This window comes from Lemur catta, chromosome X (genome assembly GCF_020740605.2).
Source record: "Lemur catta isolate mLemCat1 chromosome X, mLemCat1.pri, whole genome shotgun sequence".
Classification (NCBI taxonomy): domain Eukaryota; kingdom Metazoa; phylum Chordata; class Mammalia; order Primates; family Lemuridae; genus Lemur; species Lemur catta.
The window spans coordinates 12,479,996-12,495,899 of NC_059155.1; the positions used below are offsets into that span (position 1 = coordinate 12,479,996).

The 15,904-nt window shown below is 34.5% G+C and overlaps 1 protein-coding gene across 3 annotated transcripts in view; it reads left to right on the forward strand.

Annotated features, from left to right (window-relative positions):
- The window catches only part of COL4A5 (collagen type IV alpha 5 chain), a 223,516-nt gene that overhangs the window by 119,750 nt on the left and 87,862 nt on the right, over positions 1-15,904 (forward strand). For all 3 annotated transcript variants that reach the window (XM_045537798.1, XM_045537799.1, XM_045537797.1), the window contains 6 exons: positions 965-1,018; positions 2,607-2,648; positions 4,697-4,829; positions 10,343-10,516; positions 10,859-10,942; positions 14,741-14,833. In XM_045537798.1, coding sequence (XP_045393754.1) covers positions 965-1,018; positions 2,607-2,648; positions 4,697-4,829; positions 10,343-10,516; positions 10,859-10,942; positions 14,741-14,833 — 580 coding nt within the window. The remainder of the gene's footprint in view (positions 1-964; positions 1,019-2,606; positions 2,649-4,696; positions 4,830-10,342; positions 10,517-10,858; positions 10,943-14,740; positions 14,834-15,904) is intronic.

A 15,904-nucleotide genomic window follows, 5' to 3' on the forward strand; every position in this document is an offset into this window, starting at 1 on the left:
GAATAAAACTGTTATAAACATTCAAATACAGTTTTTTGTATGAACATAAGTTTTTTCAGTAAATGTTTTGACAGGTAATTCTTCTAATTCCTACCAAAAAGGGGGGAAATAAAAATATGCAAGTCCAAGAACATTATTGTGAGAAGCTTCAGTATCAAGAGTATCCACAGTAGGCATTAAAAGAGATTTTAACAACAGAAAATTTGATGAAATTTGTAGGCCATTCCAAAGGAAAGGGATAAATCTTAACAAGACAGGAATTTGGAATTACTAAAATCAGATTAATTGGTTTCAAGATGATTTTACTAAACAGACAATCCTCAACTTACAACTCTACTTCAAAAAAAGGCTTAAAAGAATAAAATAATATAACAGGAAATAAGCTCAGGGCCTCAGTTTCTGGCTTCTTTGAGAACAATTGGTCTCTGTCTCAATTTAGGCAGTGGTGATATTCAACAATTGCCTCTGATTGTTTTTAGCAAATGAGGGGTGTTGGGCAGGGAGACTCTTCTCTTGTTCTCTGTTTGCACTGGGAACGTCCAAGTCATGTGAAACTACCAGACAGCCTTGCAAGTGGAGTCTTCTTAGAAACCACCAGACAGATCAAATAATGACAGTTCTCTGGCAATGGGGCTTCAAAGGAACTCCAATCCTGTTCTTTCCCCTCCAGTTGCTGCTAGGCTGCTGGTTTTCACCTTGAGTGTGAGGTTGGGTTAATGGGAATAGAGCAAGTTAAAATGCCACAAAACTCTGTGTTCTTACCAAGATTCAGCCTTTTTTTTATTTTGAGAAAATATTCCTTCGATTGCTGCAGCCTTTGGTTAATTTCCACAGTTCTGAAAAAGTTGATTCTAACTGACTATTTTTGCCAGTATTCTCATTACTTCAATGGAGCAGAGAATTTTTGAAGGTCTCTCTACTCTACCATTTTTGCTGATGTCGCCCTATTCTGTATGTTTTAAAGGGTTTGCCTGGTGATCCTGGTTACCGTGGTGAACCTGGAAGGGATGGTGAAAAGGTAAGAATTTTAATACTTTGAAGTGACTGTTTTTATTCTTGTTAACATAATCCTTTTCTCTCCCAAGACTGAGTTATAAATGAAAAAGTTCTATTAATATATAAGTAACTTCTATATTCAAAACATACCTCCTTTATCCAACTTTTGCTACTTTTTCTTTTATACCGCACTCTCTAATTGTTCTTTCATTGCCCTAAATCACAGTCCATGTGGTAGAAATACATGAAGGATTGTTTAACTTTAGCATTTCCATTGTGAAAAGTCATTGCCTTTACTTTGAGCATATATCGGCAAAACTTTTGTTTTCTAGAAAGAAGATTCAGCACTATTTTAGTGAGGTCCTTGTATTAAAAGGCTTATAGCTGTGAATTTAGAACATCTCAACTAAACATTTCCATTCTTTATGCAATTATTGTCTGTAAATCTGTGGCTAATTTTTTGTCCTTTTTTTTTTTCACTGAGCCAATGCAGCCTGATTGAGGTTATTTATTTAGTTACCTATTTTAAAAGTGACTTCCAAAAGAATGTATGAGGCACACAATTACTCTATTTTGTAGCAGGTCACAAAATATCCAATCCCTCTCTTCTCTAATTGCTTTGTATCAAAACCAAATTGAAAGGCTTTATTTTCCAGGCAAGGAGGGAAAGGTGTTAAAAATTTGAACGTACCCAGAGGGCACATAATTTAATGGTGGTTTATCTCTAAAGGTAGGTCCGAGTTCTAGCTTGATCTAAAAGGCACAGTCAGAATTATGGAGGTAGCAAATACTCAAACAACGTTTTGTTTTTTTTTTCAAGTAGTAAGTAGAGTTAGTTATAAAACAGATTAACTCCTTAGACTAAAAGGAGTTTGTGTATAGATGAAAGGTTTCTATGAACAAGTCTAGAATCAGAATAGAGGTGTGGTAGAAACTGTCCTTGAGTCTTGGCCGGTAAAGTAACAGTTAAATATTGTGTTCTTCATGCTGTTGTAGCTACTGATCAAAAATGAAAGTTTTGTCTGGAAATTGACTTTCATTAGCTGCTAAGAGCAAACTCACAAAAGCAATTAGGATTTATTAGCTATTCCTGATTATAGTTAAGTCCCTGACCTGTAAAATATCTGTCACTAATAGAAATGACACTACATTTATGCCCTTGACTAGTTTTATAAGAAGGAACATGGTTAATTGTAAAAAAAAAAAAAATCAATGGTTTTAACTTATTCTAGTGATGCCACTTTTTTACATTATCTTCTTTATAGAGTATTTATAGTTTGCTAGAAAATAGAAATCTTAAAATCAAAAAATATTACAACTAGAAGAAATACCTTAGAAGTTTGGTCTTAAATCTTTCTTTTTTGTGTATAAGCCAGAGAGGTTAATTGATTTTTGTCAAGATTACATATCTAGTAAATTTGAGACAACATCACAGGTCTTTCTAGGCTTAGCCTTGTATTATTTCATTACCTCATATTGTATTTCTCATTTGAAGTATTCTATTATTGATTTCTGGGTCTTAATGAAAATATCTCTTATGTTCTTGAGGAAATTGATGTTTTCATGTGATTTTTTTTTTTACTAACCTATTCTATAATTGCATTGAACAGGGTCAAAAAGGTGACATTGGCCCACCGGGGCCTCCTGGACTTGTAAGTATTTTTTTTTAGTCTTCATTCATCAAATTTATTAATATATTATCATTTGGGGGCCTTAATTATATACTCTCTACTTTTTCCTCATACAATACAAAATTCTAATTCATTATCAAGTTCTACTGGCTTAAAAGTCTTTACATCTAAAAATTTCAGTAGTCTTGACCTCAAGGTGTTTGTATTGTTCTACCTGGGTATTACTTCTCTATATTAAAGGTCCAAATTGATGGCATTGCGTTGTTTTGCATCATGATTGTGAGATCATTTCTCAAGCAACCGGCAGGTGGTGCAAGTGTTGCTTAAAGGTTCAATAAAAGAAACTTGGGGAGGTGGGGGTTGGTCCTTCCCCTGCAGAGTTCAGGGTAAAGATAGATTTGGTCTTAATAGGTTTTCTCAATCTGTAATTGTCTGATTCACACCTCTCTCTTTCCTGAGTGTGTGCTTTCTAGGGGTTCTTAATAACAAATGTAGGAAACGGCTCTATGAAAGAATAATTGGGGGGTTTACAGATTTTCTGTCATGTGTGTGTTCACTACAGAACTTAAGTCAAATATATTTCTAGTCATATTAAGAATAAAATATGAATCCTGAGGTTTGACATATTGATTTTTCTTTGGTAAAAATTTGGTAAGACTCTTAATTTTAAGACTGCATTGAAGCCATGACAGTGTGAGTACTGTAAAACCTATTCTATATGTCCAGACATTTTAGTAACATTAATATTTTTTGTGTGCATAATGAGTCTCAGATATTAATACTTAGGACTGTACTAAATCTAATGAGTATATAATTAAAGAAGATCTTAGATAATTTTTGTTCACTTTCATTATAAAATGAGAGTTTCAGTTATCTAGGAAATAATCTCTTTATAAAATGAGATGATAAGATTTTGATAAGTATCAGAACAAATGGAAATTTTGAGAGTACAGTCTTATCCATCAGGTCATGTTCCCTTCTGAACTACCATTCCAATTCTAGATCCCACAACTTTTTGTCTCCTTTTGTGTGAATATTGCTTATATCCAATAGAGATAGGATGAAGTATCATACTTTACCAGTAGGTGTTGGTTTGTACCTCAGACTGACAGTTTCTTAAATATGAAGCTTATTTACTTTTATTGGTATATGAGGTAAAATTTTAAATATTAAGTTTATTTGGTATGAATGTTTTTTAGAACAGACTTAAGTACTGAGTTCTAAGAAGACAGCAAAAAAGGGAATGATTGGTTGGTTGGGTTTAATCAATAAAGCTTTCCTTGAAGAGATAAGTCTTCTTTTTTAAAGGAAGAAAGAAATGTAGGTTCATAAAGGGAAAGATTGGGAAAGGCATTATAGATGTTTACAATGACATCAATGACATATGCAAAGGCACAGACAAGAATGTGTAAGTTGAAGGATGTGGTAACAATCAGACAGACTTCACTCTAATAAAAATTTACTGCTAGAAATAATAGGAGATGAAATGGGTGAGAGAAGTATTAGAGATGAGAAATGACTTCACATAGTTCCGGGCAGTAGCATCAGATACAATACGGAGTAACGAGCAATTTTGAATCCTTAAACAGAGTAGTTAACACAGGAAAATTGGTTTTTGAGAAAGCACAACCTAGCAATAGATTTGAATTCAAGGGGACAAGTTCAGAGGTGCTTCTGTTAGTCCAAGTGTGAGTTGAAGATAGTAGCTGTGGCAACATGAATGAATGGGACAAATTGAAGAGACATTTCAGTAAAGGATTGTCATGCTTAGATGACTGGAATGAATTGAATGTGAATTATAAGAAAAGAGACATCAAATATACTTTTAGCTTTGTAAGTTTGGGGCTCAAGAGGGTGGTAATATTGTTATTAGAATTGAATAATTTCTAATCAGTTGGAGGATGGGAGTAATATAGAATATAACTCATGATCCGTATAGTAGTCAATGATTTTATATCTGAGCACTTTTATGAAAATGATGGCATTATAATCATATGTAGCCGTCAGATTATTTTCTGGAGAACAGGCCTCTTCTTTGAGTTCCTTTATTTTTTTCTTTTATAATAAAGGTAATTCCTAGACCTGGGACTGGTATAACTGTAGGAGAAAAAGGAAACATGGGATTACCTGGCTTGCCTGGAGAAAAAGGAGAGCGAGGATTTCCTGGAATACAGGGTCCACCTGGCCTTCCTGGACCTCCAGGTAAAAGAGAATGCACTTATGCCCTGGTGTTTATAGCATCCTTACTAGTCCATATGTACACTTTATCATGCTGGTTCCAAGGTGAGCATGGCAGTAGAAGACACAAATCGTTTTTAATTGGCAAATACTTCCCACTATTACTATACCCTTTCTCACCAAATTCCTTACTTAAAAATAAGCCCACCTAAATAGTGCCCTTTCATGTTCAGATTCCTGTTTCTACCTTTTCTTATTTTTATTGATACATAATAACTGTACATATTTACAGGGATACATGTGATATTTTTATACATGTACATAATGTGTAGTGATCAAATCAGGGTAATTGATGGATATCCATCACCTCAAATATTTATCATTTCTTCATATTGGGAAGATTCAAAATCTTCTCTTCTAGCTATTTTGAAATATATAATAAATTATTGTTAGCTATAGTCACTCTATTGTGCTATCAAACACTAAAACTTATTCCTTCTGCCCAACTGTATGTTTATACCTATTAACCAAACCAACCTCTCTTAATTCCCCCTTCTCTACCACAAACCTTCCCTAGCTTCTGGTAACCACTATTCTACTCTCTACTTCCATTAGATCCACTTTTTTAGCCCCCACATATGAGTGAGAACATGTGATATTTGTCTTTCTGTGCCTGGCATATTTCACTTAACCCCAGGCTTATCCATGTTGCTGCAAATGACAGGATTTCATTCTTTTTATGGCCGAATAGTATTCTGTGTGTATATATACCACATCTTCTTTATCCATTTATCCATTGATGGGCACTTAGGTTGGTTCCATATCTTAGCTATTGTGAATAGTGCTGCAATAAACATGGGAGTACAGATATCTTTTTGATGTAATGATTTCCTTTCTTTTGGATATATACCCAGCAGTGGGATTGCTGATCATATGGTATTTCTATTTTTAGTTTTTCAATGAAATTCCACACTGCTTTCCATAATGGATGTACTAATTTACATTCCCACCAACAGTATATGTTTCTCCACATCCTTGCCAACATCTATTGTTTTTTGGGGTTTGATCATAACCATTTTAACTGAGGTACCTTTTATTATTAATAAATTACACCAAACAATTCTGTGATTCATTTGATGAATCCTCACACTGTTGGTGCTGCTGTTAGGGAAGAGGATGCTGGCTTACGGTACCTCGCTTTGCAAGATGTCCTGTATAAAAATGAAAAGCAGCACTCTTCACTTAGAATTTGAGAAACATCTAAGTAGAAATCTCTGTGGCGATTTTGATGTACAACAAAATCTTAGTGCTCAATACTGCATTTTGTATTATTCCCTTTGAAGACACACAGTATAGTGGAACATTTCTAATTTGGCCATAAATTGAGTACTGCCCTTGTCTAGCATGAGTATTTGGATATTCTCTGAAATGAGGTGATAGGAAGGATTTATGTAAAATTTGCAAAAGCGCCTGGTATAGTACCTGGAACACATACGTAATCAATAAATTATGGTTCCTTTCTCTTAAAAAATATGTGGCTAATGAAATATTAACATGACAAGATGAGTGACACTCAGTGATCTTTCCAAAGAGAAAGGGAATAAATGTGGGTTCCATTATGCTCTAACTAAGTATGCACTTTGGATTTCTAATCTCAAGATAGTGGACTAAATACATACTATGTCTGGAAAATTGAAATAAGGAATCTTCCCAAGATGCAGTAAAAGAGTTAAGGAGTTGGGAAATATGAAAGAAAAGTTAAGAGGTAAAGGGTAAACCTAGAAGTTCCAAAATCCATCATGAGGGCATTTAAGGAGGAGAGAATGGGACAAGAGGCAGTATTTGAAAAAAATAATGGCTGAGAGCTTCCATCTATTAAGAAACACACAAATTCCTGTGAAAAAGCTCATGAAGCACTAAGGAAGAGTAAAATAAAAATAATATAAAGGCCCATGAGTAGACACACTGTAGGGACATTCCAGAATTCAGGGATAAAAAGAAACCCTTAAAACTATCTGAGAATAAAAGGCAGATCACCTACAAAATAGTGAGAGTCAGAGGAAGATAATGGAACACATTTTTAAAATGATAAGGATGAATTACTATGAATTTGAGATTCTGTATTACACCAAACTATCATCTTAGTGTGAAGATGACATAGCTAGAAAGTTTACCACTTTCAGACTTTCTCTGAAATAGTTACTTGGGGTTTTATTCCAATAAGGAAATGAATTTAGGATAAAGTGAGGGTAGGGGTAAGGGTAGGATGCAAGAACCATTGTTTAGGAAAGATATTAGTAAAGCATATTGAGTCTAAATAGGTATTGATCATTAAAAAAATAACAAGTGTTTTAAGTAACAACCTGAAAATATAATTGTAAACAGTATTAACATGGGACATGTAGGTGCAGAGAGAATAAGGGGAAGTCAAAGATAAGGTTTTTTTGGCTTGTTAGAGAGAGAAAATATGAACATTATTAACTCTTTAAGTTTTTAGAAAAATATAGGTTTAAGTACATAGGTTAAAATTTAGATAAGTAACCATTAGAGGAGAATAGAAATAAAATGTATGACCTACACACCAGTTGAGGAAAGAAAATGACTAACAGTCTCCCATACAATTGAAGTTAGGGTTGGGGCAAGACAGACAAACCAAGGTAAATAGAAAATGAAATATAAGATGACAAGAAGTTGAAAATAAATCAGTAACTCTAACAAATGTGAAAGAACTAAACACTGTTTGAAAGACACTGACTAAAAATTAGAATAAAAATATATATACAGTGCACAGTAGACATATCTGAAGCAAAAGGACAGAGAAAATTTGAAAATAAAGCAATGGAAAGATATAGTAGGCACATGCTATTTAACAAAAGCTGGTTTAACAATTCTAATATAGTATGAGATAGAATTAAATGCAAAAATGCATTAATGAGACACACTTCATATGGATAAATGGATAAATTATACCACAATAATATAAAAGCCATGAAACTTTATGCATCTAACACTATAGGTTTGAATATGTAAAATTAAAACTGACAAACCACGAGGAATAAATTGCCAAATCCCCAATATTTCAAGTGGGTGAGAAATAAGGATATAAATGATTTGAGCAACAAAATCAAGCTATGTATATACGGGGGAAGAGAAAAACTTAGTGTGCAGCAGAGAACATACATTCCTTTCAAGCATACGTGGAATATTTACAGAAATTGACTCTATTAGACCAGAAAAAATCTAAAAAGAAGATATAGGCACGCCATGCTCTGTGATCACAGTGAAATAAAATAAGAACTTACGGCCGGGCACAGTGGCTCACACCTGTAATCGTAGCACTCTGGGAGGCTGAGGCATGAGGATTGCTTGAGGCCAGGCATTTGAGACCAGCCTGAGCAAGAGTGAGACCCTTTCTCTACAAAAAATTGAAAAATTAGCCAGGCATGGTGGTGCGTGTGTGTACTCCCAGCTACTTGGGAGGCTGAGGCTGGAGGATCACTTGAACCCAGGAGTTTGAGGTTGCTGTGAGCTAGGCTGACACCAGGGCACTCTAGCCGGGGCAACAAAGTGAGACTCTGTCTCAAACAAACAAACAAAACAACAACAAAAGATGAGAACTTAAAAAAAATTGCCAAAAATCTTTACATTTGTACATTAAAACCACAATCATAAATAACTCCAGGCATAGTAAAGAAACTAGTGGAAATGATAAACTACTGAATGCTAAACAATGTTAGCACTTCATGTCAAACCTTATTGAATGTAGCCAAAGTAGTACCCTTAATTTATCACAAAGTTAGGAAGACTAAAAGTAAATTAGCTAAGTTTAAGAAACACACACAAGGAAAGAAATAAGCACTAATAATGTAGTAGGGAAAACTTGATAAAAATAAAAATTAATAAAATAGAAAATGAACTAAAAAATTACAGTTGAATAAGGAAAATAGAAGATGATACTTTGAGTGAGAAGAGTTTGAAACAAAACTTGGCAAATACAATCAAGATAATGAGAGAAGACACAAATAAAATCAGTAAATAAAAAGGGATTATTACCATAATTTAAATTTTAAATTACAAGGGAACTATAAACCTATACATATAAAACTACATTTCAAACTATATTTCAAACTATGGTTTGAAATTCGAGATAAAATATAAATTTATCATGAAACAGAAAAGATATTACTTAAAATTGTTCTGAGACAGTAGGAAACCTAAGTAGATAAATTGCCATAGAAGATTTTGCGATGTTAAGGATCTCTATGAAAAAGCATTGGCTTTATGGGTGGTTTTATAGTTTTATGGATGACTTCTACCAAGCTGTCAAGAACAGATAATTCCCAAATTTTAAACTATTTCAGAGCATTTTAGAAAAAGGAAATTAAATTTAATAGCATCTATATCAAACCATCAAGGAGATAACACTAGAAATAATAATTCAATCTGTTTTATGAATGTAGAAGCAATAATGCCAAATGTAATATTATAAAACAATCCAGAATTATATTAAATACTATGATATTATAACCAAATAGATTTTATCCCCAAGATTGCAAGGATAGTTCAACATTACTGTGATGGACTACATTAACAGAGTAAAAGAGAATAGACCAATAGATGCAGAGGAATCAGTTAATAAAATTCAATACCCATTTATTTTTAAAAGAAAAGAAAACCTCTTAAGGTAGGATTAAAAGGAAACTACCTTAACATGATGAAGCTATCTATAGGACTCTACAGGATATGTCATGCTTTGTGGTGAAACACCAGGGGCATTCTTATTCAAGTCAGAAACAAGATACTCAGTCACCAATGCTGTTTGTCCTTATAGTGGAGATCCTAGTCAATGCACTAAGTCTGGAAGAAAAAGAGGTGTAAGGATGGAGGAAAATCCCCGAATTTTGGTTATTTACAGGCCATATGATTATCTACCAGAAAGCTTAAAGCATCAAATGACAAATTGCTAAACTTAAACAGAGTATGTGTAAGGTGGCCAGATATGAGTAGAATACTTCAATAACTTAGAAGAGTAAATTATTTATAAGTGTAGTAAAGATGGTTTTTATAAAGAACAAAGATGGATATATTTTTTTTCTTACCAGTTTTGAAAACATAAAGCTGTAGCAACTAAGAAGTGTGTTAATGGTGCAGGAATAGATAGTGGAACAGAAGAAACTCCAGAAAAAAAAAACATGTTTTTATGGGAACTTTGAAATACTTCTTTATCTTTTGCTAATGACTTTCTGGTATTTTTGAAGATCATTGTGTCAATGGGCAGGGTAGAGAGTTATTAGTAATTTCCAAAAGTAATAAAGCTACCTTAAATATTATTTCCTACCGTCAAACTTTACTTGCATTATTTGAAACTTTTCATCCTTTTTTTAGATGCGGATACTCATAAGAAAACAATAACATAACCAGAATTACAAGTTAAAGGAAGATCTTATGATTACCTAATGTCTCACTGGGAACTAAAGTAATATCTCTAAAATAATCATTTCGATTACATTAATGGGTGTTTTTTTTTTTTATGTTAGGGACTGCAGTTATGGGTCCTCCTGGCCCCCCTGGATTTCCTGGAGAAAGGGGTCAGAAAGGTGATGAAGGTCCACCTGGAATTTCCATTCCTGGATCTCCTGGACTTGATGGACAGCCTGGAGCTCCTGGCCTTCCAGGGCCTCCTGGCCCTCCTGGCCCTCACATCCCTGGTGGTAAGCTGTATTTTTGTCCTGTTAGGTTCTGTCATTGTTTTTGTTTATTTTATTTATAAGTGAATCTAGCTGAAGTTTGACATCATTCTTCATGTTTCTGATATCTAAGAGATTCTACTGCTTATACTTTTGGTTTGGGATGACTCTTTGATGTTTTAAATTTGCTCTTCAGATAGTGTTTATTATCAACAATATTGTATCTTCCTTTTGCTTATATGTACTTGTATTTCTGCGGAGAAGTAACTGAAAATAGGTTTCTTTTCTAGCTTGTCATGCTTTCTTTTTGCTTAGTCTTCTCAATATTTCACAATTAGCTTGCTATCGTTTCTTTATCTTACTTAGGTGATGAGATATGTGAAGCAGGCCCTCCAGGCCCTCCAGGATCTCCAGGTGATAAAGGACTCCAAGGAGAACAAGGAGTGAAAGGTTTGATCTCCAAACATATTCATTCCCTTATTCTCTTCATTCTTTCAAATCTTCAGCAAAATCTCCTGTATCCTCCATCATACCTTAGCCATTCACTCCCATGGTCATACCCCAAGACCATCTCATTACCAATAGCGTTATATTTGCATGATATTGATTTCTTAAATCCCATTTTTGGATCACTATCTTCTGTCTTTCTCACTACCCCTAAGAACCTGATTCCAACATTATTTAAACTCCACTGAGACCTACCAACTTTGACTAGCCCTCAACTTTTTGCTGTCCTTTCTTCCCTCAACCTAGTTTAAATTCCGTCAGTCATTGTAATGAATCCCATGCATAAATTTTTGACTCCTTTGTCCTTCTCTTACTTCATTGTACTCACGTGGAACAAAAGCATACCCCTGGTAATCCCACATTTCCACCTCTTCTGAGCCTTCACCTTCTCTTCTCTTTTTAAACTTTTAACACTTCCTCCCCTATTCTCATTTTAAGATTTTTACCTTGCTTCCTCTTTCACTGATCAATTAAAGTAATAACAAGAGAACTTTCACAGGTTGCCAATCACTACATTTATTTACTTACTTGCATCTGTGACTCCATATTTTGCCTTCTTGCCTGTTACTGGTACTGCTTCTATCTAAAGCCAGTTCTTTTATTTATACAATAGATTTCATTCCCTCTTGTTTCCCCAAAGATTTCATTCCAGAAATTTTTGCCTCTTCCACATCATCAGTTTTTACATTTCTACCGGATCATTCTCAGGACCATACAAATATGCCTTATTCACTCATCCAATACTTTATAGTAATCCCACTTTTCCTGCCATTTACTGTTTTCTTATTCTGCTCCCATTTGCAACAAAACTCTTTAAGAATTTTCTACTCACTATCTCTAGATACTCTCCTTCCATTTTCTCTTAAACATACTCCAGTCAGGATTTCACCCCCAACCCCCTTCTGCCTACCACTCCACAGACGCTGGTTAAAGCCACCAGTGGACTGTATAGTCTGCTAATCCAAATGTCAAGTCTGCCCTTTTCTTACTTGCTTTTTCCCTTCTTTAAGCACCTTATTCACTTGGCTTTCAGTACATTTCCCGCTTTTCTTTATATATATCACTGGCATATATACATATCCCATATAACTACCATCTGAACCAAAATATAGAACACTTCCAGGATCCTTGAAGACTCTTTTGTGCTCCCTAGTCAGTATCCCCAAATGTAACCACTGTTTTATCCTCTAGCATACATTAATTTGCCTAATCTTGAACTTTGTATAAATGTAATTATATTCTGTGAGCTCTTTTATGTCAGATTTCTCTTGCTAAATATTATATATGAGATATATTCACATTTTTGTTTGTAACCATAGTTTTCTACCACTCTTTGATATTGCATTGTACAGATTTACCTTAATATTCATTCTAATGTTGATGGTCATTTGGTCTGGAGCTATTATGAATAAAGCTGCTGTGAATATTCTTGTACATGTTTTTTGGTAGGACATAAGCACTAATTTCTGTTAGGGACATACCTAGGAACAGAATTGCTGGGTTATAGGGTAGGTGTAGGTTTTGTTTCATAGATATTACCAAACCATTTTCCAAAGTTATTTTAGTTTACACTTCCCTAATGACTTATTGATGATAAGCTTCTTTCTTATTGTTTGTATATTCTTCTCTTTTGTTAAGTGCCTGTATTTTTTCCTTTTTTAATTTGGTTGTTGGATATATGTATTAAAACTATCTTCTCCCATTCTGGGACTGCCTTTTTTATGACTCATACAAGCTGGGAATGACTTGCTTTTTTATTCATGCCCTTTGTTAAAGAAAACTTATTAATTAAATTAAATCAAATTTATTAATGTCTTATTTTATGGGTTAGTTCTGTTTATGCCCTGTTTTAGAAATCTTTGCTTATCCCAAAAGCCTGATGATATTCCTCTATGTTTTCTTCTAAACACTTTATTGTTTTACCTTTTAAATTTTGATCTTTGATCTATCTTCATTTAATTTTTGTGTATAGTTTGAAGCAAGGACCAAAGATTGTTTTTTTTCCCATATGGATATCCAATTGACTCAGTACCATCATACAAAAGACTATCAATTCTCCACTGAATTGTATTAGTACTTTTGTTGTAAATCATATGACCATATATCCGTGAGTCTGTTTCTGACCTCTTTATTCTGTTCTATTGTTCCATTTATCTCTCCTTCCACCAATACCAGACTCTCTTAATTATCATGGCTTTATAGCAAGTCTTGGATATTCTAGGTTCTTTGCATTTCCATATACTTCATAGAATTATCTACCCAACTTTTAATTTTGAAATGCCTGGGGATTCAGTCCTTGTTTCTCTTTCTCTTCTCCATCTAAACTCATTTATCCAGTTTCATGCCTTTTAATACCATCTACTTTCCAGTGACTTAAAAATTTATATCTCCTGTTCAGATATAACTGTGTTCCTTTAGATTTGTATATCTAACTGCCTACTCAACTTTTTGAACTTGATATCCTGATCAAGATATCCTGATATCTCTGCTACCTCTTCCCCCATACTTGCTCTACTCACCTCTTCCCCTTCTTTTCTATTATTTATTTATTTTAAAATATTTATGTCTTTTTTAATACCTTCTTACTTAAAAAGCAGGCCACTCTAGCCTTCTAGTTGCTTGCACTAAAAATGTTGGAGTTATCCTTGATTCCCCTCTTCTTTTGTATCCCATATATGATCCATGAGAACATCTCATTGGCTCTACTTTCAGATATGTCCAGAATCTTACCAGTTCTAATCATCTTCATTGCTGTCACTCTGGGATGAGCTATCACCATCTCTCCCTCTGTCCTAGCTTATTTTAGCTCTTATGGCCCCTGTACTAATCTACCTGCTACCATGGAATACTTACAACAGCTCCTAAGGGGGGCCTGTCTTTGTAATAGGGGCCCAAGATCACTGTAGCAGTAGCCACTTAAGCGGTTATCCTGCTTCCGTCATTGCCCTTAAAGTCTGTTCTTAACATAGCAGCTAGAGTCATCTTTTTAAAACTTAAGTTAGATCATGTTGCTTTTCTGTTTAAATTCTTCTGATAGATTCTCATTTCACTCACAATAAGGGCCACAGTTTTTACTATGGCCTATATAGTATAGTATACTATGATACGCCACTTGTTGGAAACTATTAAATTTCTGACATGGTTCCCTTTCTTCACTCTGCTCAAGTAATCTGGTTTGCTTGCTGTTCCTTGTATATGCCAAATGTGGCTATGGTTTCTGCTTGGCATGCTCTATATGCATTATGTACATGTCATGACCTTTAAGTTTTTATAATCACATACATCTTCTCAATGAGCTCTATCCTGACCACCCTATTTAAAATTGCAAACTGCCACCCATCCTTGGCATACCCAATGCCACTCACCCAGCTCCACTTTTCTTATAAACATAACATCTTTTAATATTATATTAAAATAGTTAATATATAAAATTTAATAATTTTTTATCTTCATTATTTGCTATCCCTTCCCACTGGTAGCATGTGAGCTCCATGAAGCCATGGATTTCTGTCTGTTTTGCTTACCAATGTATCACAAATACCTGGAACAGTTCTTGGCACACAGTAGGCACTCAGTAAATATTTGTCAAATGAATTGGTTCATGATATAGGCTTCTCTAACCACACTGTTAGGTAGAAATGCTGTCACTTAGTGCTAACTTCTTTAGAACCTATCTAAAGAAAGTATATGTATGTCTTCCAGTAACATTTGTTTTTTTTTTTTTAATTATGATTTCACTAGGTGACAAAGGTGACACCTGCTTCAACTGTATTGGAACTGGCATTTCAGGGCCTCCAGGTCAACCTGGTTTGCCAGGTCTCCCAGGTCCACCAGGTAAAATGTTTTGCCTCAGGGCAAACTTCTAAAATATTTTCTGGCTAGATTTTGATGAGCACATAATTTCAGAATGTTGCCAGTTTCTCATTTTATAACTAATCACTCATATCTATAAATAATTAAGTATGAAATGCCTCTGTTTGCTATGAAATAAATTTTACTCTTGTTTCTAATACCTGAAGCTACCAACATTTTCTATTAAAGCATTTTGGCAATATTATTCCAGGAACTATATCTTCCCTGTTTTCCATATGGAGAGGAAAATAATTTATACAGAGTCAGGTTTCTTTCTTCCAGAAAACTGGGGGAAAAAATTCATAATGCTTGCCCCCTGAGTATAGTTTCCAATGATAGAACTTCTAGTCATTGGGGATATATCACATGTTGTCATTAAGGAACAGGGTTTCTATTGGAGCTTGGCAACCAATAGCTAATATTCCTCTCTATATATATAACTCTTCCCTCTCCATTTTCAAATCAAAACCATATTTGTTTTTTGGGGTTTTTTTTGTTCATATATATATATATATATATATATATTTTTTTTTTTTTTTTTCTTCTTGAGACAAAGTCTCGCTTTGTTGCCTGGGCTAGAGTGAGTGCTGTGGCGTCAGCCTAGCTCACAGCAACCTCAAACTCCTGGGCTCAAGCGATCCTACTGCCTCAGCCTCCCGAGTAGCTGGGACTACAGGCATGCACCACCATGCCCGGCTAATTTTTCCTATATATATTTTAGTTGGCCAGATAATTTCTTTCTATTTTTAGTAGAGACAAGGTCTCGCTCTTGCTCAGGCTGGTCTCGAACTCCTGACCTCGAGCGATCCACCTGCCTCAGCCTCCCAGAGTGCTAGGATTACAGGCATGAACCACTGCGCCTGACCTCAAAACCATATTTGATATCTATCTGACTGACAACTGTTTTACTTAACTGCCTCTTGGGATATTCCCTACATTATATTTTCTTGAAATCACACTTTATGTCTGAGTCAGGACTGAGAATAGACACCAGATCTCTTATTTTTTTTTTTATCTAGCGTGTCTGCCCAGGACATCAATTCATTTGGAGCT